Here is a 26,041-nt window from a genome sequence, read left to right on the forward strand (position 1 = left end):
TTCTCCTGCTAGGGCCACCAGAATACTCTACTGTCAATGAATGCCCACGAAAGACTACCAAGAAAACTTACAAAGATTCTAAATACTACATCTGGCTAGGAAGGGTTCTAGAATTTTAAAGCATTCAACATAAATTAAATTCTACTGAATCAAAATACCATTAATCTGAATTTCACCTACTAATTCACCAAAAAAAAAAAAAAAAAAAAAAGTCTTAGAAATTAGGTAGGTATGGAGAAAACAACCAGTCAACTCAGCTTTGCATGTCTCACTCATAATTCTAATACTGAAGAACTTTAGTATTGTAAAATTAAATCTGTAATGGAGTGTGAAGTTTTCCTACCTTTGTTGGGAGACTAGTTTCATGTACCCTATATAGATGTTGCAATGGCACACAAGTCACTTGAGTGAGTAGCAAAGAATAACAACAGAAAATACCGAATGTATTTTTCAGTCAGCCAGTCATTGCATAAGCATTTATTAAGCACTTACTATTTGCCAGACACCACGTTCGGTGAAGATATATCATAATAAGTGCTGAGGATGCAATGAAAAGTAAAAACATCAATCAACTGGATTATAAATATGAAGAAGAATAAATTACAAACATGAAGAATAAAATTTAAGACTGGAAAGACACATACAAAGGAGCCAGACGTTGAAGGTCTTCTAAGCAAAGAGAGGACACTTTATATATTTGATCCTGAAAGTAGCAGAAACAATGAAGTAAGAGCCTGAAATGGTCAGATCTGTGCTTTAATAAAATAATCATTTTGAAGGATTAAGTACCCTATGGGTGAATAAGAATGTTGGGGAATGTTTCCTGACATATTTAATTCCCTTCTCATCATTCAATTCATAAAGGAGGAAGGTGTTGACTCTAGCCTGCCATTAAAGTTTTGCGAGATGCAAAAGAGGGCAATATAGCACTGATAAAATTCTGTAAAACATGGGCATAATTATCTAAACAACCACAAGGAAACAAGTTACAGAATAAAGTAAGGGGGCTACTTTAGCTATAGTGGTAATGAAGATAAATCCCCATAGAGTTTTCAGTGATGCTACTTTAAATTCTAGCTAGAAGCAATCAATATTTCACAGTCTGACAGTGCCACCTAGTGGCCCTATTACAATCTAAAAATTAGCAAAAAGGGTCCAATACAATTTAAGGATGGCAATGCTGATGACAACCACATACATTTAATTCTGGTCAGAGCTCTCTGAGCCTTTCAAAACAAAGTTTCTTTTGTCAAATAAGGAAAAAAGTAATAAAAAGTCATATTCTTGGCATGAAAGCCAGCAATCAACCACTTTGCAGAGCCACCAATTTTACCCTTGCCACTAATCTCCCTCAAAGTATTACATGTTGCAACTAAAGATAAACATGGATACAAGCCCTCAGAGTGGCCACAAGGAATTCCTTTCAGAAGGTCAGGATTTCACAGAAAGGCATAATGTATGTTTCTCTACTTTTTAAAGTTCTCATCAATCCTTTTCAGAGGATTTCTACCCCAGTATGTAATTGCTAGTGAAAAAATGATGAAGAGAAAAATCAGAATCATTTAACTAATAGGACCACATGGACAATAGGAGGACAGCAACCTGAGGCCATATTAAGTGAACAAGAGAACTCACAAACAAAATTCTCTGAGCACCTAAGAAGATCCTATTTAAAGATGTTACAATTCAATGCTATCCATAATATATTCTACTCCATTGATTTCTCAAAGAGAATAAGCACCAATTTGTGAAGAGAAATACAATTTTAAATTACTTAAAGAAATACAATTTTAAAGAAAAACAATAATCCAGGACTCTAGTAGGAAGACTGAAAAGTTTTCAGTATTCATGAATATTTGTATTTACTTAAATATCTCTTCTTGAAAACAAGAATTTAAAGTCGCCTTACTGGACAAATTTCTGGCCTAGTACAGTGAATGACTCACCTTTGCAACAAACTGCTTGTCCTTTTGATCCAAATTAGCTGTGGGGGCCACATAGTCTCTCCATATTCTCAATTTTCGCTCCTTGGCAAACCTGCAACAGGAATCAATTAGTCAGTCAAGAAGTATACAGTAATCATTTGCTCTGTGGCAGGCATAACAGTAAGCACTAGGATACAAAAACAAAACAAGAAATGGAGAAGAGACTATCCTGACAAAATACTTAGTGGATATGCTCAACCAGAATCAGAGCCTCAATTCAAGTCCTTATTGAGTGCAATACTGAATCAAATTAGCCAGGTTACTGGAAGAAAGGTCACAAAGGGAGCCAAACTTGCCCAGGGTCACACAACTAGGAAGTGCCTGAGACCACATTTGAACTCGGGTCCTTCTGAATTCAGGGCTGGTGCTCTATCCACTGTGCCACCTAGCTGCCCCCTAACACCACTAACAATAAGCTTCCATAAAACATACATGAAGAAGAAATTAAACGTTGTAATAATCATTTTTTGATAAAATCAGTGAAATGTATGAGAAAAGACATAATGCAAAGTCTATGAACTCTTAAAATATCAACAATCCTAAAGAAAATGAGGAGGAGCAGTAAAGTTTGAGCTTTGCTGACTACCAAAGAAAGTAATCCATGTCTTTGTATGTGCTTTCATCTATGCTGATTCACCCCAGTAAGTCACAAGATCATAGTGAGAAACCCATCAGTCCAAAGTGCTCATTTTACCAATAAGATAATTGATAAAGTGATATCTAAAGTCTTACAAGTAGCATCCGTAGTACTTCTTTCTCTCTAAATTACCCTGTGTGCCAATAATCAGTAATTATAGTAATCTAACACTGACCAATATCTAACATCTTATCTTAAAATCAAAATGGGTTCATGATTTAGACATAAAGGGATAGTTTACTTCTAGGATCTGTGGATAAGGAAAGAATTCATGGCCAAAGAACCAGAGAATTTTGATTACATTAAAACAAAACCAATGTAGCCAAGATTAGAAGGGAAGAAGAAAGCTGCACATCAAGTGCTTGTGATAAAGGCTTCACTTCTAAAACATAGAGAACTGACTCATTAATAAGAATAAGTCATTCCCCAATTAATAGTTGGTCAAATGATATGAATAATTTTCAAACAAATAAAAAAAATTACAAATCACTATTGATTAAAGAAATGCAAATTAAGACAGCTGTGAGGTACCATTTTAGTTCTCAAATTGGCTAAAATGACAGGGCATGTGGGAAAACTGGGACATTAATACATTGTTGGTGGAGATGTAAACTGTCATTCTAGAGAACAATTTGGAACTATGTCCAAAGGGCTATCAAACTGTGCATATCTTTTGATCAACTGGTGTCTCTACTGGATCTGTATCCCAAAAAGATCATAAAAGAGGGAAAAGGATACATGTGTGCAAAAATATTAGTAGCAGTCCTTTTTGTAATGGCAAGGAACTGGAAACTGAGTGGATGCCCATTCAGCTGGCTGAATAAATTGTGGTAAATGAATATAACAGAATATTATTACTGTAAAAGAAATAACATACAGGCTGATTTCAAAAAAACCTGGAAAAACGTGCATTAACTGATTTTAAGTGAAGTGAGTAGAACCAAGAGAACACTGTACACAGCAAAAACAAGATTATGTGATGAACAGCTGTGATGGATGTGGCTCAAAGCAATTCCAGTAGACTTGTGATGTGAGCCATGTGCATCATAGAGAGAGAATTGTGGAGACTGAATGTGGATCAAAGCATAGTATTCTCACTTTTTGTTGTTGTTGCTGTTGTTTGTTGCTTGTTTTTTTCCCCTTTCACCTTTTGCTCTGATTTTTCTTGTTCAGCATGACAAATATGTTTAATCTATATTAAATCTTTTCTGTCTATGGGAGGTGGGGAGAGAGAGGGAGAAAAATTTAGAACACAAGGTTTTGCAAAGGTGAATATTGAAAACTATCTTTGCATGTACTTGAAAAAATAAAACTAAATTAAAAAAAAAAAATACCCTGTATTCACTTAGCTGTACACATACTATATCCTCTAGTAAAACACCTCAAGAACAAGGATGGGTTTATTTTTGTTTGGTATCTAGCACCTATCATGGCACCATATGCCTAATAAACATTTATTAGAGTGAATTTAATGAAATAAGTAAAAACATAATATGAAAGTTGCTGTCTACAAAGAACAAAGAATATAATAGTAATAGAAACTAAAAGAGATGCAAAAAAAAAAAAATTAGGTTCTTCAAGGAATAGCAATAAAAATGCTCAGAAATTTAAGAAAGAACGCTGTGCTGAAGGAAGATTTCTTCAAACTTGAATTGGAGAACTCCTTGAAGCCTCTAAAGCTATTTCCTCAGTAACCACTACAAGTAGACAGTCTTTGCCATATTTTGAGAACCCTAAGTAGAATTTTGTTTACAAGGAAAGAAAAAAGTAAAATGAGACTATTAAGAAATCAGAAGAATTTTGTCATCTCAATTCATGTTGCTATAAATCTCTTGGATTTATGATTCAAAGGCAGAAACCTACAGGATAAGAAGCAAAACCTGTGCACTCAACAGAATTATTGAAAAACAGAAGAGTGATGTGCTAATACTGGAAAGGTACTTTCAAATGTAGACACTCAAGATCATCAGATATCTGAGAGTCTGCATACCTAATTCACATTTGGAGAACCAATAATCAAAATGAAGTATATAAATAATCCCAAAATTATAATTCTTAGCACCTTTTGCCATTTTCCCTGACACTCTGACACCATCACTACAGAGGTTAAAAAGGGTTACACAGGACTGAGGGGCATTTTGTTTTTTAATTTATTTCAGGAATTGCCACAGCCAAAATAAATTCTTCACCAAATGGCCAACTTCCTAAATGATGCCTTTTGTTTCTTGTTTTTCCAAATTCCTTCAACTTCTGCAGCAATGAAAAAACTAACATATAACTGAAAAGATAAACTAAAATGTCAAAGTATAGCAAAGGTTTTCCTTCATTCAAACCAACCTTCAACTCACATAGGTCCATAAGGGTACAAGAGACACTAATGACAATAACTAATCAAAAATAAAAGTAAAGTTAAATGTGGCAAAAAGGCTATTTAATGAAGTGAGTTTTTCCCCTCTTCACCACTTTTTATAAACCAAATGCTTTTATATATGACTAATAACTATAGAGTACACAAAGTATGAAAGTCCAGAAAAACAATAGAATTTAAACAATCTTTCTGTTTTACTATGATGCTAGCAGTTTATCACTATTATTAATAACAATGACAGGTAATATTTCTGTCTTTAAAATTTTCAAATTTTGTGATATATAAAGTGAAGATGTTGAACTAAGACGCCTTCCAGCTCTATATTTTAAGAGTCTATCAAGAAAGTAGTACAAGTATTATGCTCATTTTGAAAACAAGGAAACTGAAGCCCTAAGCTGGCCAGGTATATTAATAGGGGATAAATCACTGGACTTCAAATGAATAAGATTTGAATTCAAATTCTGACTCAGACACAGGAGCTATATGTCTGAAAAAGCTATTCAACCTTTTAGAAGCCTCACTTTTTAAAAGCAAGACTAGCAAAATCTACTTCATATAAGTGTTGTGAGAATTAAATGAAAGGACATATGAAAAGAACTTTGTAAATTATTATAAATGTTCAGTAGTTCAATAGTCATTAAGGTGGTTAAGTGACTTGCCTAAAGTCTCATCATTAGTTTGGATTAGTGCTGAAATATAAATACAATTTTCTTGATTAATTCTACTGTCCTTTACACGACAACAAGATTTTTTATGTTTTCAGTTCTTGACACTTCCACAAGTGTCAGAAAACTCAACAAGAAAATCCATTAAAAATTTTTAATAATAAAATACAGTCATTTTATTAGGAAAAAAACAAACTCTGCCCCTTTTCCTTACATTATGACGTTAATTAACACTACAGAGATGAAAAGGGAGTCACACAGGACTAAGGGACATTTTGCATTTTAATCTATTCCATGGATTGCCACAACCAAAAAAATTCCTCACCAAATGGCTACTCTCTGTCTCAACTATGCTACACTGGAAGCCTGATTACATTAGTGCTCAGCATGGACACTTGGATCTATTCTCGACCTAGCTTGGTTTTTAACTCCTCTTGAGGCAGCTTGGTTGCCTCTTGCTCCCAGGAACTTACCATGGTGATGGCAGACCTAGATGGGAAACCATATCTGCTTCAGCTGTTTGCAGTGCAGAAGTCCCTCTCAAAAAAGAAGAGACTATTTAAATCAGCATGTATCCAGTCCAGAAACACTTTTATAAATAAAAACCATGGAAAATTAAGAAGAACCAGATTGAGCCCAAATTCTAGGAGCTACTAAACAGTCTTTTTTTTCTCACATCCATTCCTGCCTTGAACAATAGTTTTCATCCTCAATACCCTTTTTATGGATAAGCTACAAGTCTGATGAAGAAGCCAAAACCATTCTAACTTCATGCTTACATGAAGTTAGCTTCTTTTACCAAAATGGCTCATGCACATGAAAGTTTCTCATCTTAAGAATTCTTTTGGATGGGGTAGTAAAGTACTCATTACCTTGTCTTAAGCTGGATTGATCAGAGTAACAAATACTGCATATTGGGACACAACACTAAAACCATGAATTCTATGGTAGGGGAAATTTTCCTAGCTATCATAAAGACCCCTGAAATGTTGACAGAAGATGGAAGACTTCACTGGAAGTCACTTATCTCACACCTTTCCCACTGAAAGAGTCCAACACATCTTACCTTTCAGCTGCTCTCAGTTTCTCCGCACCCCTTGTATATACTGCAATCGACCAGTCTACACAGCGTGCAAAGCCTTCCTTGAGCAAGAGCTCTGTGATGTTGCCATTCTGGAAAAGGGGGCAGACGGAGATTGAAGGACACATGAGATTCTCATCATATAGCAAAAAAATCTAGTCACTAGTCCTTTCCTTCCCATTCACATAAATAGTTAAGAAAACTATCTCTTGATTTACAGGACCCTGCCAACAGGACAATATCAAAAGTAAATTCTTTCAAGTAGATTCTACTCCAGAGTTCCAGTGAAAAACAAGCAGAACACATTTCAACAGATCTTCTAGGAAATGCATGCTGCTCCCTTTGGTAGCTAGTATGTCTCACTCTTCCCGTCCTTTACTGGTATTATTCTTTTCCCATTCCAAAGGGAAAATGAGAAAAGGGAGAAGGCATGGAATACCTTAGGCAGAACAGACTCAGTTCTAGCTCTAATATTGGAATCTTCATTCTAACAAATTCTAGTCTGTCTAATCAACAAATGTGCTCTTATGGGAAGGCAAATCTGGATCCCCATTCTTCCTGCTTTGGGTCAAAGAAGGGACAGTTCATATGGTGAGTACAGGATATACTTCAAACTTAGCCCTAACAGCACAACTACCAGCATGATAGCTTAATCCTGATCTAGGCAAAAGACAATAATAATAATTACCACAATTTAAGAATGATAAATTTCCCAAACTAGTAAGATCATTTCTCATCCAACTAGCACCCAGTGATCAAAATGGGCATTTGAGCAGTATCATCCCAGTCACAAATCTTGGGCAGGAGTAATGTAGCTACTGCTATTCAGGAACAGTATTAGGATGCACAAAACAGAGTTAAAAGCTTCTGGAGGGTCTTACGTAGCTACAATGATGCTAGGCATCATCTTAGAATCTAGAAGCATTATACTCTCAGTTTATACAAACATTTCCTAATCTGTCTCAGCTTGAATACATATCTTTTGAGAACAAGCTTGAAGCAATTTACTTTTTTCCTAGTAACCCAAAGAAGATTACATTCTAAATCTCTACAGCAATGATAAATGACCACATATCTGTATCTTTTCCTACCCAGCTAACTGATACTTCCTTAAGTGTCTCAAAAATCAAAGAAGCAAGTGGGACACTTGTCCACGATATCTAAAGATTCTTTCAACCACACACAATTTCAGTATGCAAACAAGAATCCTCCATCTCCAAATTTTGTTTCCTGTAACCATGAATCCTTATTTATAAAATGACTCACTGGATGAAGGACAGTGCCCAGCATGTTCTGGTTGTGGGAGCTCTCCAAAATAATCTGTACATCCCTCTGTAATAGTCGGGACTCAGTGAAGAATTTAGCCTCAGCTGCAAATGGCTCTGGTGTCTCAGGACCTTCTAATTCTCTTCTGAAAGTTGGACACTACAGGCAAAAGCAAATATCAGATTAGCCATTGGCTCCGTCCCACTCATCCTAATAATGTCAGACTGGATCTTCCACAAGGAAATAATGTCAAGAAAATTAGCTTTAAAAGTTTCAAACAACTTAAAGGCATTATTGCTAAATGATAATGAAGCTGCTATAATCCCAAGGGAGTTTTAATTAGGGTTGAAGACAATGTTTTACCAAACAAGGAGTTTTCAAGACCTAATTATCTCATAGGAAAAGATAATTTGCAGCAATACAAGTCACAATCACTCAGCACCAGAATATCTCAGCCCTTTCCCATAGATTAATACCTTTAGAAGTACCTCCCCCTCTAAATCTTCAACCAAACAATCCCTAAAAAATTTGTTTTGATTTGAACCAGCTCAAATTAATCCCACTGCAGGTTTTAAATCAGGGCAGGAGAAGGGCATTCTTTTCAGAATGGAACAACAACTACCCTCAAGGTCAAACAACAATGAAAGTTAGTATCATATGCTATCGACTACCTGCCTAACTAAAGGGAATGCTCTACCCATCCGATAGCCCCAATGCACAGCCTGACCTTGATCCCCGAGAGCATGACTGTGACCAGATAATACTCAGGCAGGAGCAAAGCTCTGACCACACTGCCATCTCGCACGTGCTCGATGATAGCTGCATGACAAAAGGAAGAAATTAAGTCTTCTGTTTATGAAAAAAGCTATGACAGAGAGAAGAGAGGATACAAACACTGAGAAGAGTATAATAGACTAAAATACACCCCAATGTCAATCACACACACCCTTATTCAGATATGAGTGAAGTAAAAATATTCCCTTAGAGAACCAATAGCAATTGCAGCATAAGAAGCTTAAGTCCCACAAGTTACCATTAGGCATGAAATGCCAGGTTTATAACAGGCTAAACACAGACAAATCATTCCCGTTCCTTTCAAAAACTCTAGTTCCAGGGGCCCTTTGACAAGAGGATTTTTTCCATGACTTGAGTTGTTAAATTCTAAATGGGTTGTGATGATTTTACATCTATTTATTTATTCATCTAGAGGTACATTAATAGATGTGTCTCACTAGTAGAAGTTCCTGGAAGAAAGAGATTATCAAGGCCTAATGCATGCCAGATGCTTAATAAATGCTTGTTGAATTAGATTGAGCCTATATAGCTAAGGCAATTGTCTTAGTCCTTTTTCCTCCAGGGCTACAGCTTTTCTATTAGCAAGTGTATAATTATCTATCTGAAGACTATTACCAGGTGGTGAGTGCTTTATACAGCCAGGATGAAGGTGATGATCAACATCCTAATCTTCCTCACTGCTAACATTTATAAGGCCCTGAAAGATTTGAAAAAATGCTTTACAAAGACTATCCTGTTTTATGTTTTGAAAACCCTGTGAGAGATCACATTCATTTTAAAGGATAAAACTCAAAAAGTGATTTGCCCAGACTTCCAGAGCTATTCATTGTCTCAGCTCTTCCTGATTCCAGGTTACCAGATTTTATCCACCATATGGCTGAGCTGCTTTAAGCACAGGATTTAAAGTACATCAAATCCAAGGCTTTTATTTTACATGTGAGAAAAATAAGATCCCAGAGACGAGGTGACTTACCTAAGCTAGCAAATGTATAATCAATATCTGCTGACAATATTTGGAGTTCTGGTAGGGACCAGCACTTTTATTGACAAAGAGAGGTGAAGGCACTCTCCTCAGTGACACAGACTGGTGGCTGCTCTGCAGCTTGTTCTCTTTAAAGACTTGCTTCAAGCACTGGGAACCTAAAGGACCTGACCTGTCAATGTATGTCTGAAAAATTTGAATCCATAACTCCCTTCCAAGACAAGAGGAAATCCTTTCCAAGATAGGAAAGGATTTTAAGTTCTCAACTGATGGATGATAATTCAAAGTAAACTAAAATGTGTTGTAAGCCCAGGAGCAAAATGTTTTCGAGGAGTGGAAGGAGATTTGATAGAGAAAGTCTATTTAAGAACATCAAAACATTTTTCTTTTTAAAATGTGAAACACATATCTATGTGAAATGGGCTCAAAATCCTTTCTAGGTCACACGGGTGCACTCACATTATTCCACTGATTCTACCTTGACAAGGGCTTGACAATTTAAATGAGCTATGGAGAAAAAGAAAGCCCAACCCATCAACAAAAGATACACCTGGGTGCTCCCTCACTGCGACCCCTAGCCAAGGGACTCACCATTGACTGGCTTCTGGTGGTGGGAATCCACAAAGTGCCGAGGATTGTCGATGGTGTACTTGAGGTCCCGGATCGTGTGAGAGCCGTTCCCCTCACTCCACATGCCTTTCTTGGCCATCTTTGCCTGGTCCTCACAGTCAGCAAGCCGGTTCTGCTCAGGACTGAGACAGGGACAAAAAAAGGTCAGCCGGCAGATAACAATCACCCGAGTACCTGGGAATATTAAAACATCTGGCCAACATGACATGTCAGATATCAAGGCCTCCTCTAGAGGGGAGACAGAGAAAGACTAAGATCTATGCCATTCCAGATTCCAAACCAAATCCACTCACGCAACATATTTCAAATCAAAAAGTATTTCAATTATTGTGGCCATTTTGATGGAGTGTGACCTGGGCAAAAATAACACAATCTGCCTTCACTGCATGTTTAAAAATTTGGTTCTGATTTCATTGATGTACGAAAATTGCTACAATGAAAATGAAGATCAGGAACTATTATATAATTACCAGTCTCAATGAGTTGTGCAGCTTACCCCCAAGATCACCCAGTCAGTATGTGCCAGAAACAGCCCTGAAACCAAGAACTTCCAGACTCCAAGACTGGCTCTCTATCTACTACTTTATGCCAGCTCTTTCTCACTACTAGGGGCTCTCAACAATCTGGAAATATGGATGGAAGTAGTTCAGCTTAGAGCCTTGTCAGGAACTTCTTTTAACAAGACCAGAATTAAGAGTAGCTTAATCCCAATTCAAAAAGACACACAATTAGGTAAGTCTATAGAAAAAGAATTCTTAAAGAACACATACAATATTGCTATTTTCATTGTTATCACCAAATAAACTAAGCACTAAATAGAAATTTGGACAAATCTGAAGAACATTCATCCCTCATCACTGCAAACCTAAGGTATTCTAGAAATGAAACAAGGAGTAACCCACTGTATAACACAGAACAGAAAGTCCATGTATACAAATGACTCATCTCTTTTCTTGATGGCAAAAATAAGTTGAACTGTGCATTTAAAGACCTTTCAAAGACAAAATCTAAGGCTGTAACTAAACATTCCTAGGAGAGCTGTGCCAAGTAAAGGTCCCACTTTTCCTAGTAGGAAACTGTTATGCCTAGCTATGCAGCACAGAGTTGGCACTGAATTGCAAGTACAGCAAGCTTCCCAAATCATCAGCCTGAAAATTCATAGTAAGGTAGCTATATTATTAGAACTCATATTCCATAGCAGAAATTCTTAAGCTGATGTCTATAAATTTCTTGGGTTGTTTTTTCTAATTTTGAGAGCTGTTTTCAATATGGATGGTTTCTTTTGTAGTCCAATGTGCTTTATTTTATGAATTTTAAAACATTCTGGAAAAGGATTTATAATTTTTACCAAAATAGCCAAAGATATCTCTGACACACAAAAAGTTTAAGAACTCAGAAAGTTAAATACTATATTTGAAATTCTCAATAGATAACAATAATGCAGCGTAAGCAAAAGAAACAAAACTAAATAATAAAGACAAAAACATTTAGGCCTATACTCAACCTTGGAGAAATATGGACTTGGTGCCTCTTGTGCAGTTTCCATTTTTGAAATAAATTAGAACTTTACCTTGGCAGTCCTCTAGGGTTTATTTACTCTATATTTACAAGGCAGAATGTGTTCTTACAAATATTTCACAGAAATTGAATGGATGCCCATCAATTGGAGAATGGCTGAATAAATTGTAGCATATGAATATTATGAATATTATTGTTCTATAAGAAATGACCAGCAGGATGATTTCACAGAGGCCTTACATGATCTGATGCTAAGTGAAATGAGCAGAACCAGGAGATCATTATACATTTCAAAAATACTATATGATGATCAATTCTGGTGTATGTGGCTCTCTTCAACAACAAGATGATTCAAAACAGTTCCAACTGTTCAGTAATGAAGAGACTCAGCTACATCCAGAAAGAAAACTGTAAGAAATGAGTGTGGACCACAACATAGTATTTCCACTTTTTCTGTTATTATTTGCTTGCATTTTTGTTTTCCTTCTCAGGTTGTTTTACCTACTTTCTAGATCTGATTTCTCTTGTGCAGCAAGATAACTGCATAAATATGTATTATAACTTAACATGTAAAAAGCTATAATAATAATTTAAAAATATATATTTCACAGAGTAAGCATTCTAGCAATTGTCTATGAGAACAGTTTTGGCATGCTTCCAAAAACACCACCTAAACACAAACATGTTTGGAAAGATAGTGACCCTGCCATTCTTGACACTACATAAATACATCCACCAGTCAACCACTCACTGTTCATGTTAACACATATCCCTTCAATTAGCCAAGAACAGAGATAGTATTATGAAGTTACTATGAGAATTTAAGAGCTATATGCCTGGGTTTAATTACTATTGGAGATACAAAGGGACAGGCGACAAGACAGCACATCAAACTTCTCCTAAGTCTAATCAACATCTACAGATACCTCTAAGAGTCACAGCCATCTGGTAGATATATGATTAAACAACATTCTAAGGCCACACAAGCACTTGCCTCACAGGCCAAAATATCAAACAAACGGGATGGTCTAAGACCAGTGAGGCTGAATCCAATACTGTACTTCATATTATTACCAACACTCCTAAACTTCACTTCCCAAAATGATATATTCATACCACAATCAGGTAAAAAACAGGCCTGTTAATTGTTAGAGACTGAAATCCTCTCTCAAAATCGACCTAGATATAGGTCTAAAGATGTGAAATGGCAACAGCTGCTTAAACTTTTTTTTCTCTTTCAGTAAAGCCATCATGCAGCTACATGCTTGTCAAGAACCACCAAACCCTTCAAGTTCTTCCAGATATTAACTAAAACAAATTCTGGGACGTCCAGGGGGAAAGAAGAAAAGCTGTACATACTTATTGGCTCGGATGCCTTCTCTCCGGCATGCTAAGCCTTCTGCAACCAGTGACTCTGCAATGTTTTCCCCACTTGTATCTGAAAAAGGAAAGAAAAATTAAATGCAACAATCAAGACCATGACTATCAGCAATAGAATTTGGAAAATTTTATCTTTACTCTTCAAGATCAATTATCAATTTTTCCAAGGAAGTGAATCAAATGGTCTGATGATACAACTTCACTAAGCCTCAACAGAATGCCCTAGGGTCCAGGACTGATTCCTAACTTCACCTTGCTTCTAATTCTCCAGTTTATGTCCCTTAACTAAGATACTAACTATAGAAGCCAAAAACCAGATGAGGCAGAGATGAAACAAGGCAGTCCTAAAACTCAGGCCTCCAGAGTCAATGATCTGAGTTTGCCTGTTAGATGGCATCAAGGCAGTTCTAGTCCCTTCATAGGTTTTACTTTACCCCCAAAATTCCTAAGACCTTCAACATCTCAGAGACTCTTCTTCTCAGAAAGGTATAAGATTTTCTTTTCAGTCTTAAATTCCACAGATCATCCCTTAAAACCAGAAGGGAAAATAAAAACTCATACTCCTAAGTTTTATCTTGGCACTTGAAATACTATTTGTGATTCCTTGTTATCAAAGAAGCTTTTAGAGCCACAATTCCCTTAAATCTGTCAGTCAGTCAGAAAGATAAAGATATTTGCATAGAAATCATGGCATAAAAATCTTTAGTATGGCAGAGAACAATATCCTAGATAAACTGAAATAGCACTCTGGCTGATAAACAATATCATCATAAAGGGGGGGAAGGAGGGGAAGAGGGGAAACCAAGGTTTTATATTCACAATACTCTCTCTATATATATCCTAGTTCTGTCAAGCAATGATGAATACACACATATTGGCCCCCGAGCCTCATAGCCTACTATCAGCCTTCTCTAAGATTCCTATAAGAGCAAATTCTCAGAAAGGGAATGTATACATTTTAGATCATTAGACCATTTGAGGTCAGTGCTATTTGTCTATAGAAAAATCAGACACTCCAAAATGAGGAATGAGGTAAAACTTCTTTGCCATTTAGGAAAGTGATGATCATGGACATTGCTGCCTGACAATAAGATATTAAGTATTCCATGGTAACTAATAGTTATTCCCAAAATAGCAAGGCTGAAGGAATATTTTAAATATCAATTAAACCTCATCCCATTCCTCTCTTACCCCAAATCAGAAGCCCAGCAAAAGGAAATTGAACGAGTGAGCTTCGTTTTCTTAATATTCCTGGGACAGCTATTATTATTAAGCCTAGTCAAATGTCAGGCACCAATAGTCACCAGGCATTACACTGGCACTGTTCATATTGAATTGTTAATTGGTCTATATAATTGAAAGCATTGAGCTTTGGTTCTTTTCTTAATAGAAAGAAAACCTATTTCCCAGATCTCAACTCTTAAGAGGCAGACTACAAAGGACCAAAGATTGCATCATAAGCAAATCAAACTAAATTCTAGTCTTTTTTGTGTAGATTTGGTCAAGTCACTCAAGCATTGTGCAGTTTTTTGAACCTGTAAAATAGAGGCATCAATGAAGTAAGTGAGTGGATGTATGTTCTTGGCCAAGGTCTGAGAATCCAGCCACCTGCTACATCTTCAAAATTCAATCATTTCTTACTATCTCAGAGGGAGAAAATACAAGTAAGTACTATCTGGTAATTAAATGCCTTTGTGATAATCCGAACCATTCTCTGCATGAGAAAAACTACTCTAAAATGAATTCTTTAACTCATGCTTGCATAGATCCTACCATGTGATTATGAGGTGATCTGCTGGCCCTCTTTCCCTTTCTGCCTCCTCCTTCCTTCTTGACAGAATGGAAGGGCCACCAATAGGGAATACTGTCAGATTGGGCTTTGTTGACTAATTTTGCTGATTTGCTTTTTTTTCCTCTTTCTTTATATTATAAAAATTCCCTAGGTGCCCAGGGATGAAAAAGAACATATTCAGAAATGAAGGTAATATAAAAACAAAAAATATTAATAAAACATTTAAAAGAAAATTAAGGAAGGAAAAGTTTGTAAAGAATAACCCCATTTAAAATATTATCTGTTAATATGCCAAAACTATGTTTTACAGATTGTAATTTTGGTTTGCCTTACATCCTGAAAGCTTTTGTCCCACACTTTGACATTGTAAAGGATAGTTTTCTTATGTAACATGAATCACTTAAGTCTGAATTATAGATGCGACTAATTTAATTGAAAACAAGTAGTAACAGCAACATCAATATTATATGATGATCAATTCTGATGACCTCTTTCCAACAATGAGATGACTAGTGCCAGTACCAATGAACTTGTGACAAAGAGAGCAATCTACACCCAGAGAGAGGACTGTGGGAAATGAATGTAGATCACAACATAACATTCTCACTTTTTTTTGTTGTTGTTCATTTGCATTTTGTTTTCTTACTTATTTACTTTCTTCTTTTGGTCTGATTTTTCTTGTGCAACAAGAGAATTATATCTGTTTATACATATTGGATTTAACATATATTTTAACATGTTTAACATATATTGGATTGCTTGCCATCTAAGGGAGGGGGTGAGGGGAAGGAGGAGAAAATCTAAAACACAAGGCTATGCAAGGGACAGTGTTGTCAAATTATCCATGCATATGTTTTGAAAATAAAAAGCTTTAAAACTTAAAAAAAAAAAGAAAAGAAAGCAAGTACTAATAATAATACCACCATAACATTTATATAGTGCTTTAGGATTTTACAAAGAACTATTGTCAAAGCCACTTTGAGCAAGGCAAATTTTTTTTATAGATGAGGAGATGTGGGCTCAGAAGATGAAGCAGTCAGAGAGCCCTCTACAAGACAGCATTTAGACACAGTCCTCTTAGCTTCTAGTTCAGCAATTGATCTTTCCACTCTGCCTCTACTTGGAGATGGCAACCTGATTAAGTCCTAATGCTAGCAATTAAAATTTAAAATTAAATCTAACAATTTAAATGTTGAAGAGTAAGAGAATAATGATTAAATTTTGCAAAATTTCTCTTTTCCATGAAGTCTTTCAGTATTTGCATCCTGAAGACAAAATAAAAATTCATTCACATCCAGGTAATATTCTTTTTGTAGTATTTCTCCATAACATCTAAACATAGCATTGTATCTCCCACATCTTTTTAACTGAGTTTATACATTTTGCACACATTTTCCTCAAGAAAAAAAAAAATATAAGGACATATAACAGACACAAATTCTATAATTATAATGAAGCAAAGCATTTAAAATCAAACACTAAAGCACCAGAAATGCTATTCTCTATCAGTGTGTCAACTTCAAGGTCAAGCTAGTAGAAATCAGAAATGGTTTTAAAAATATAAACCATTTTCTCTTGTAATCAACTATCAACCACTTCCCACTCTGATGAACAGCACCTAATCCCTTATCAGGAGGACAAGAACCTGGAAAAGATATTTATACTGAAAATAACTCCAGATGGATGTGTTTGAACCTTTTAAAGCCCTCCAAAAGACTCTACAAACACTTTCAATTTAAATGACTCCAGGTTTTTAACCCACTCCATCATGACTATCTTTGGATCTAGGTAACAGCAAACAATCTCCCATATAGCATTCTATAAAAAGTTGTTATTGGGTTATTACTATAAGGAAAACTATAGATACTAACAAATTGTCCTTTCCTAAAGTGTCCCCCTAGAAAAGAAGAAAAGTCACAAGATGGATAAAGTAAATAAAAGATATAATAGGAAAATTATAGAAATCAATTACCACTGTAATTGGTAATTTTTAGGTCCAGAGTCATTATATCAGAAGAGCTGATGGCCTAAACATAAGTTAGGACAGTAGTCCAACAAATACCTTAACCACCAATGAACCCCAAGGCTAGATGGTCCAGAAGGAGTTAAAGGAAAAGAAATAGAACAAATACACAATCAAGAAAATCACATCATCCCTGACAATGCATTCAAAACTCTTTGTTGAAGTCTCAGCTCTCATTTGATATTTCCCAATTCCCTAGGGGCTACTTCATCAGAATCTAAAACTTGCCCTTTTAAGCAAAAAGATTTCTCCAGGAATTTTAGATTCCAGGAGAGAAAGATCTTTATTTCCTTTGGCTCACCTTTCCCAAGGTAGACCATGCCATATTCACGACCTTGGGGGTTCTTGTACTCTATTGTGAAACAGACTTCCTTCCCAATCAGCTTCTTCCGAAGGAATTCTCGAGCAGGAAACCCCCAGGGCTAAAAGACAAAATAGACATGCAACATAAGAACTAATTCCAGTTTCCAATCAGTACCTCAAGTAATTTACCCATTATATAATCACCTTTGTACATAACATTTAAACTAGAAATTCAGAAGGTTTGAAAGGGAATCTCTGATTACCTTATCAGTTAAGGCAAAATAAGTCGCAATGAGTGAACTTCTCAAAGAACTAACTATATTGTTTTTACTATAACCAAGGAAATCATCTCAATGCTTTAACCATAACTTCAACTTATTCCTATAATAAGATATTTGTAAACAAGGGAATCATTCCGTATAACTATACAATAGCAAAGACTTTAAAAAGGGTGAAAAAATTGTATGGAATTAACATTAGTAATTAGTAATAAATAGTAAGGTAAGGGCCTTCCACCAAAAAAAAAAAAACACCACCTCACATTTATTAAATTGGCAAAGATGACCCCAAAAAAGTTAATGTCAGATATAATGCATCACCAATACATGTAGATGAAACTATAAATGAATGAAATATTCTAGACAACTGGAAAATAATTATGCTCCCACTTTCCCAAAGAGACTCAACTGTCCATCTCCTATGACAGAAATCTTATTGCTAGGAAGAGACCTCAACAAAGTAAAATGCAGAAAATCTGCAATATATATGTTTTTAAAAAGTTATAGCAGAACTTTTTTTTGGTAATGAAAAAATGAAAATAATGTCCATATTTATTGACTGAGGAATGCCTAAACAAGCTGCAGAACATGAATACAATGGAATATTACTGTGCACTGAAGTAAGCAGAACCAGAAAAACAGTATACACAACTCTAATGTAAACAATTATAATGATGTGAATTAAAGAAACAATTAAAAATAAAACTGAACAAAGTATATTAATTATAGTGACCAAAGTAGGCCCTAAAGTAGAAGTAAGAAAATGCAAATCCCTCCTTTCGATGGAGTAATGAAGGGCTATAGTGTAGAATGTTACATGTTGTCAAATACAATCAACCGACTATTTTGGCTTAGTTTTGCTCAATTGTCTTTTTTCTTAAAATCTTTGATACAAGGGAGGCACACATTAGATAGAGAAGATAGAACAAATTGAAGATTCAAAAGAAGCTGGATCTTTCAAAAGAATGAAAGGGAACCCAAGATGGTTTTCTGATTTTTATCATTATTGGTGGCCCACAAAGATTAGGAGAACCAAAAGATGAAGAATTTTAAAAATTTTTTTAAAGTGGAAGATGCTATAAAAACCTTGGAGAAATGCCAAATTGTCTAGGGCAGTAAATGAGAAGATTCAAGACCTATAATCACCCTTGTCCCATGAAAAAAGAAGAAATAACTACCTAAATGAATGGAAGAGAAATTGTGCTAAGACACAAGAATTTCTCAAGACTCAGAAACAATTATAAAAGTGACAATGACCAAGAAATCCATTTACTTTATATCCAATTACCTACATGGAGAACCCAGAAAACAGGAGTCACCTACCTCATCTGGTGTATCCTTTGCATCTGGTTGTCCTGCTGCAGCCCGACGAGCAAGGTTTCCAGCACGAATGTTACTGAGGTTAATCTGCCTCTCAGGAGGAGGCCCACCACGAGGTTGTCCTCGGACAATGATAGCACATCCTGAGAGGACCTGTGAGAGAGGAAGAAATAAAAGACAAATTCAAAATTCAGTGCTAGAAACAGCAGAATTAACCTGTCAGAAAAATGTACAAAATTGCAGACCAGAAAAGGTCTATGAAATGGGAAGGGAGTCGAGAATACCTCTTACTGCTATGAAAATGGTTGCAGCTAAGACATGTTAATTCTATTTATGGGTATAATGGAGATAAAACAAAAGAAAGAGAAGAGGTTCACCTCAGGCAGAGGAGTCAGCAGGAGAAAATACATAGTGATGGCTACGAATAGGAGAACAGAGAAAAGTGAAAATACCAATTTGGAAGCATCAAAGAAGATTGAAGGAAAGTAATGGAGATATGACTGGAAAGATAAGAATGTGAAGAAGGCTACAAAAGATTGTGAATGTCAGAACCAAGCTATTATATAGAACCTACTATGTATGAGGCACTATGCTAAACACGTTTTCCAAATATTATCTCATTTTGTCTTCACAACTACTCTAAAAAGAAAGTGCTGTTATTAATTCCATTTTACAATTGAAGTAACTAAAGAAGTTAGAGGCTAAATGACTTGACCAGATTCACACAGATAGCAAGTGTGTGAGGCCAGATTCACACCACAAAATTCATTCATTCTTCATCACCACAGCATCTTCAATTACTTCTCCATTAAGACATCCTTAGTTTCCAGTTTTTCATCCATCACAAAAAGAATATACTATAAATATTTTTGTATATAAAGGACCTTCTCTTTCTTTGATCTTTTTTGAATACAGGCTTAGCAGTGTTATAGCTGGATTAAAGGGCATGAATAGTATCACCTTCAAGAGCATCAGGTCTTTGCAATCCACTGTAAAAAATTTTCTCCAAACAGGGTACAGATGCCTTCCTGCTAATTATCTTTGACTATCACTCTGACACAACAGATACCAATTCCTTGAGGGGGACTATTTTTTTAGTCTTCAAACATGAAGAGAGAACCTTATGAAATTGTGCAATCCTCAGGCTACAACCTGGAAGGAAATTCTACTAACTTGGCTACTTGGATAAATTATTTCTCCCCCTATGAAATCTCTTACCATATGTGTAGTAGCCCCCCCATCCTTTTTTTTTTCTTTTCTTTTCCTGAGGCTGGGGTTAAGTGACTTGCCCAGGGTCACACAGCTAGGAAGTGTTAAGTGTCTGAGACCAGATTTGAACTCAGGTTCTCCTGAATTCAGGGCTGGTGCTCTATCCACTGCTCCACCTAGCTGCCCCGCCCCTTTGATAAAGCTCATGAAGCATTTTGAGATTAGCTCAGAGGATTTCAAAGGAATTATCACAGAACTTGAGAAAGGACTATCTAGTCACTATCAAAGCTTTTAAGCAGGTCTTGTTTCAAGTTTTCACAGCTACAGTAATTACTCTTGTTAATTTATAGCAGATAGAAAGCAACTAACATGGCAACTGTTTTATAGCCAATTACCAATATAAAATTATGTATTCTATCAGGCCTTACTGGATACACCTGTCTATCTGTGAAACCTAGCTGTCCCACCAAGTTAGTCTGCCTAAAGTTATGAAGTATAAACTACTCAGCTGTGGAAGAGGAGATTCAAAGACCCAGTTTCGGGGTACATCCGACAGTTTACAAAAGCTAACAGAGCTGTCCAAAACCAAAGGCTGTTGATTAGACAACAATTTACTGCATTAAAGCACACACTAAGAAGACAATGAAATGCTACCCTGAAGTAGGAAAACCTCAGAGACTATGTTCTTCAGGTTAATTATTGTTATAAGTCTCCAGCACCCTAATACCAGCCAACTAACCACAGAGAGAATAGCTTAATTGAAATAAAAAAGTTAATAATCTAGTTGTAAGGGTAGTGTCCCTTAACAAGCTTAAACTGGCCAATTTTTTCTCTCAATTTCAAATACCATCCAATTAGCTTCTATAAAATCCAAGAGCCCAGTGTTTAAGCTTCACAAGGGCAACTGGCCTAAGTACATAAAATATCTAGTAAATAGAAGGAAGCCATGGTCAAAAGAATACAAATAAAGCAAACACAAAGTAATGTGAAAAGAAAATACAAAATTGGGGTGGAAGCATAGTGGCCCAATAGGGGTCAGAAGAAACAATGATCAGAAATGGTTTATCTCAATATATAGGATAAGAAGTTCAAATACTAAGCACTTAAAAAAAAACCATAGAAAGTCACTAAAAATTAAAGATATCATAGAGATAGTGAACCAAAAAAGTCGACAAGGCAATTTGGAAGCTAGTACCTCCCTTTAAGGAGCCATCTCCACATGAGAGCACCACCCCTTGAGAATTTAAAATTTATTTAAACAAGAAATGGGCAATCCTGAAAGGAGTTAAGATATGTGGCCCAGAAGGTTTCTCCCAGGATGCCTGCCAACTATACATTTCCTGTAGGCAGGCAGCTGGCCTCAAAAAGCAAGAGCCTTGCCTAACTTCGAGAAATCAGCATTCATCTAAAGTAAAAAAAGCATAGCACCAAAGTACAATTTCCCACTCCTTCAGTACACTAATCTATCATTCAGAGTATCTGACAGTGCAGAGATGCAAAGCTACAAGCTCCCACAATTTCATTCAACTATACACAAATCCCAATTTTGAATCAAATTTTTAAATTAGAAAGAACATTATAATCCTATCTAAGTTCAACTCTGTAACTTAACTGTTAAGAAAAAATTGAAATCCATAAAGATTATTGCCCAAGAAATTTAGTTTACTAGTAGGCAAAGCCAAGAATAGACTTAAAGTCTCCCTACTCCCAGGCAGAGTCCTTTTTCTATTATTTTTTTTTCAAGAGATGAATATGAAGGGTTTAACTTTCTATTTTTAAAAAATGGAGAGGGGGGGGTTACAGTTGTGATTTCATTGGTGGATGAACCCCACCCTCACCCCCCCTATCCCCGGCCAGCAAGTGGGAAGTAGGAGTCCTAATGAGATGCCTAGGTACAGATTAAATGACAAATGGGTGTCCAAGATCCTTCTGACAACAAATACTTTTCTATCCTTATATCTTATACCATTCATTTTAAAATTATACTATCAACACAATATCTGTATAACGTACTGATTAATTAAGCTAAAGGGAAAAAAAAAAAAAACCCCAGCTTCTTTTCAGGTAGCAACAATTTAGTTATAACAGACAGGTTGCAATGAGCTATAATTCAACAAACAGTAATGTATCCAAGGATTATAACTTAATATACCAATAAATATTTGCTACCAAGCTGCTATACAAAAGGTGCCATATTAATCCCAAAGCCAAAGACTCAAGGCAGATGACCAGAAACATTTGAGAAAGATAGTATGACACGGCAACAGGCCTATCTCAAACTGGAGAGTTCCAAGGACAAAAGGAATTCTCACAAAGGCATAATTAGGGGTCATTTAAGGAACTATTTGTTTTTATTTACAAGGGGAAAGAAGCCAAGAATAGAGGAGAAAAGATGGAAAAGTAAGAGGGATATTATTCTGGATACCAGAATAATACTGGGCACCAAAGAGGAATAATATAAACTGAAATCCTTCTCACTATTCAAAACATCCACCTAGCCAATAAGGAAATTCTCATTTATAAGATAGATGCTATTATTATCCTCCCTGCTCCCCCCCTTTTTTTTTTTACACTTGAAGAAACTGAGATCAAAAGAGACTAAATGATTTGCCCAGGGCACAAAGCTAGTAAGTGCCAAAGGTCACATCTGAATTCAATTCTACCTGACTTCAGGTAAACTACTCTGTCCACAGAGCTAACAGCTAGCTGCCTCAGATTGTAAGAACTAACCATGTGAATTTTCACTGAGTTAACTACTAAGAGAGGAGCTTTAGGTAGGACATAAACCAAATGTTCTGCACAAGAAAGTAAAAATACTATGATTCACTTTCTGTTGTTCAGTTTGCAAAGTACTTTATATATATTTTCTCATTTGATGCTTGCAACAATTTAAAGTATTCATGGGATAAACTAATCCCTTCAAAATTGAAGAAATAGTAGCCTGAAGAATTTAAGGAGTTACACAATTAGTAACAAATGGCCAAAGCATATAAAACAAGAAAAAGTTCTCCGGAATCATTAAACAATAAGACAAATTCAAATCTAAATGACTTTTTTACCTTATTCTCAGCAAATGAGCAAAGATGACAAAAGGCAGAATTTATCAATGTTAGAAGAGCCGCAGACAGGCATACCAACACATTATTAATGGAACTGTAAATTGATCTAAGTTCTATTATTAAGTAAAGTAATTGGGAATTATTCAAAGAAATGTCACCAAACTCTAAGTCTGAACTCTCCTGCTAGACAAACACTCTTAAGAAGATTAAAGGCAGAAAAGTCCCATAAATACCAAAATATTCATAGCAGAACTTTCGGCAGCAGCAAAATGTAAACAAATAGGTATTCCTAATTAGGGAACAGTTGAATATATTGTGGTGTGTGAATGTAATGGAAAAACACTGCACTATAAGAAATAACAAATAATTTCCTAATTCAGACAAACCTGGGAAGTAAGCAAAACAAGATCATCAAGGCAGAGCAAAAAGAGAAGGTCTCAGAGTCAGGAAGACCTAGGTATCAAACTTTGGCACATTTATGACAAGTCATTTAACTTTTCGGTGCAGGAGAAAGGAGAGGAAGGAAAGACAGACAAATAAAGTTCTTAAAACCTGGAAAAAAATAATCAATCCACCACATCCATGTACTTGATTTTCAAAACTTCAAGCATTCCCATGATTTTATTAGTAACCTCACTTTCACTCTTGTTTGCAGGCAATGAAATGAGGGGGAAAAATGAGAGGTACAATTCACAAAACTGTTCACGAATCTATTTCAGAAAGTACTAAAGTAACCTCTCCAATGGAAATTGAATAAAAAAATGGAAAAGTATTAAGTTGGTGGGTAAATGAGATGATAGTAGTCAACAACACTCTCATTCCTGCTGGCTTTCTGGCCTGAATATAGCTGAAACTTGGGCTTGGGACTGACCACAAGGCTTGTGATTTTTATCAGAGAATAGTTCAACCATAGAGACAAAAAGGAGATTAGAGATAACAGGTTTCCCCTTTCCTTCTTTTTACCTCAGAGATTCTTCTGATATTATTGTCCTCTCCCATGTTATACTGTCTCTCCTCTCTCCTGCATTTTATGGTTACTGCTTTAGGAAGAGTGCAGATTAACATAATATTTTGTTATAAGGGATTATGTGCAGAAAAGTATATTTTCTGTTAGAAGTAATAGTGATAAGAGGGCAGCTAGGTGGCGCAGTGGATAGAGCACGAGCCCTGAATTCAGGAGGACCAGAGTTCAAATCTGGTCTCAGACACTTAACACTTTCTAGCTGTGTAACCCCAGCCTCAGAAAAAAAAAAGAAGAAGAAGTAATAGTGATATGAGAAAACTGAGCCACTAGTGCACTGCTGATAGAGTTGTGAACTAACTCAATCAACCTGGAAAGCAAGTTACAACTACACCAAAGGGGCTATAAAACTGTTCATACCCTTTTACTGAGCAATACTATTACTACGTCTATATCCCAAAGACATAAAAACAAAAAGGAAAAGGTCCTATATTAATAGCAGTTTCTTTTTGTGGTAGCAAAAAATTAAAAACTAAGGGCTATGGCCATCGGTTGGGGTATAGCTGAACAAGTTGTGATTTATGACTGTGAGGAATACTGTTGTGCTAAAAAGAAAACTTAGAAAAACTTCAGTGAACTGAAATAAAATAAAGTGAGCTGAACCATAATAATATTGTAAGATGATCAACTATGAATGACTTAGTTATTCTCAGCAATACAATGATGCAAGATATTCTAAAGCACTTAATATGACAAATGCTATCCATGTCCAAAGGAAAAAATAATGAACCTGAGTGCAGATCAAGGAATACTCATAAAAATTTCTTTATCTTTCTTGGTATTTGTCTGTTTTCTTTCACAGCATGATTAATATGAAAATATATTTTACATACTTTCACATGTATAATCTATATCGGGGGTTCTCAAACTATGGCCTGGAGGCCAGATGCGGCCAGATGAGGACGTTTACGTGGCCCACCCAGGTTATGGCAAATGGGTTGAGGGGCGGAGACAGTGTGAGTTTTTGTTTTTACTATAGTCCGGCCCTGCAACAGTCTGAGGGACAGTGAACTGGCCCCCTATTTAATAAGTTTGAGGACCACTGACTATATCAAATTGCCTTCTCAAAGAGAGAAGGAAAAAAATCTGGAACTCAAAATTAGAAAAAATGAATGTTAATGCAATTGAAAAAAAAAAAACACTTTTTAAAAAGGAAAAAACGTATTTTCAGCAATTTCTAAAGAAAGCTTATAGATTTTGGTGGTTTGGGGAAATAACTCCCTATTTTCCATAGTTTCAACTTTTGCCTTTTTTTTTTTTTAAACTTTAGCCCATTTTTGGAAGAATAATATTTCCCAAAAAGGGGAGAACTGAGTATACAAAAAAATCATCATCATCATCACTAGCATTTCTATAGGACTGTAAGGGTTAACTCATTTTATGCTCACAACCACCCTGGTGCTAGCCCCATTTTACAGATGAAGGAACTTCTTACCTGTCTTAGAAAAGTGAGTGACAAATGCCACAAAATATTGCATACCTATAAGATGACCTAGTCACTACAGGAAGTGACTTTGCCAACTATTCTTTTTTTGTTAAAAGAAAAAGAGGAGGGGCAGCTAGGTGGCTCGGTGGATAGAGCACCAGGCCTGAAGTCAAGAGGACCTGAGTTCAAATATAATCTCAGACACTTAACACTTCCTAGCTGTGTGACCCTGGGCAAGTCACTTAACCTTAAATGCCTCAGAAAAAAGAAAAAGAGGAGAATATGTGGAAATGAGCATTATGC

At 35.9% G+C, this 26,041-nt stretch overlaps 1 protein-coding gene across 1 annotated transcript in view; it reads right to left on the reverse strand.

The window, feature by feature from the left end:
• Nucleotides 1-26,041, reverse strand: part of SND1 (staphylococcal nuclease and tudor domain containing 1) — a 462,540-nt gene that overhangs the window by 409,415 nt on the left and 27,084 nt on the right. Inside the window, exons 2-9 of the mRNA XM_074268024.1 lie at nt 19,027-19,176; nt 17,424-17,544; nt 13,287-13,365; nt 10,371-10,531; nt 8,730-8,821; nt 8,003-8,161; nt 6,722-6,828; nt 1,947-2,037 (exon numbers count right to left, since the gene is read on the reverse strand). Coding sequence (XP_074124125.1) covers nt 1,947-2,037; nt 6,722-6,828; nt 8,003-8,161; nt 8,730-8,821; nt 10,371-10,531; nt 13,287-13,365; nt 17,424-17,544; nt 19,027-19,176 — 960 coding nt within the window. The remainder of the gene's footprint in view (nt 1-1,946; nt 2,038-6,721; nt 6,829-8,002; nt 8,162-8,729; nt 8,822-10,370; nt 10,532-13,286; nt 13,366-17,423; nt 17,545-19,026; nt 19,177-26,041) is intronic.

Source organism: Sminthopsis crassicaudata, chromosome 5, assembly GCF_048593235.1.
Source record: "Sminthopsis crassicaudata isolate SCR6 chromosome 5, ASM4859323v1, whole genome shotgun sequence".
NCBI classification, from domain to species: Eukaryota; Metazoa; Chordata; class Mammalia; order Dasyuromorphia; family Dasyuridae; genus Sminthopsis; species Sminthopsis crassicaudata.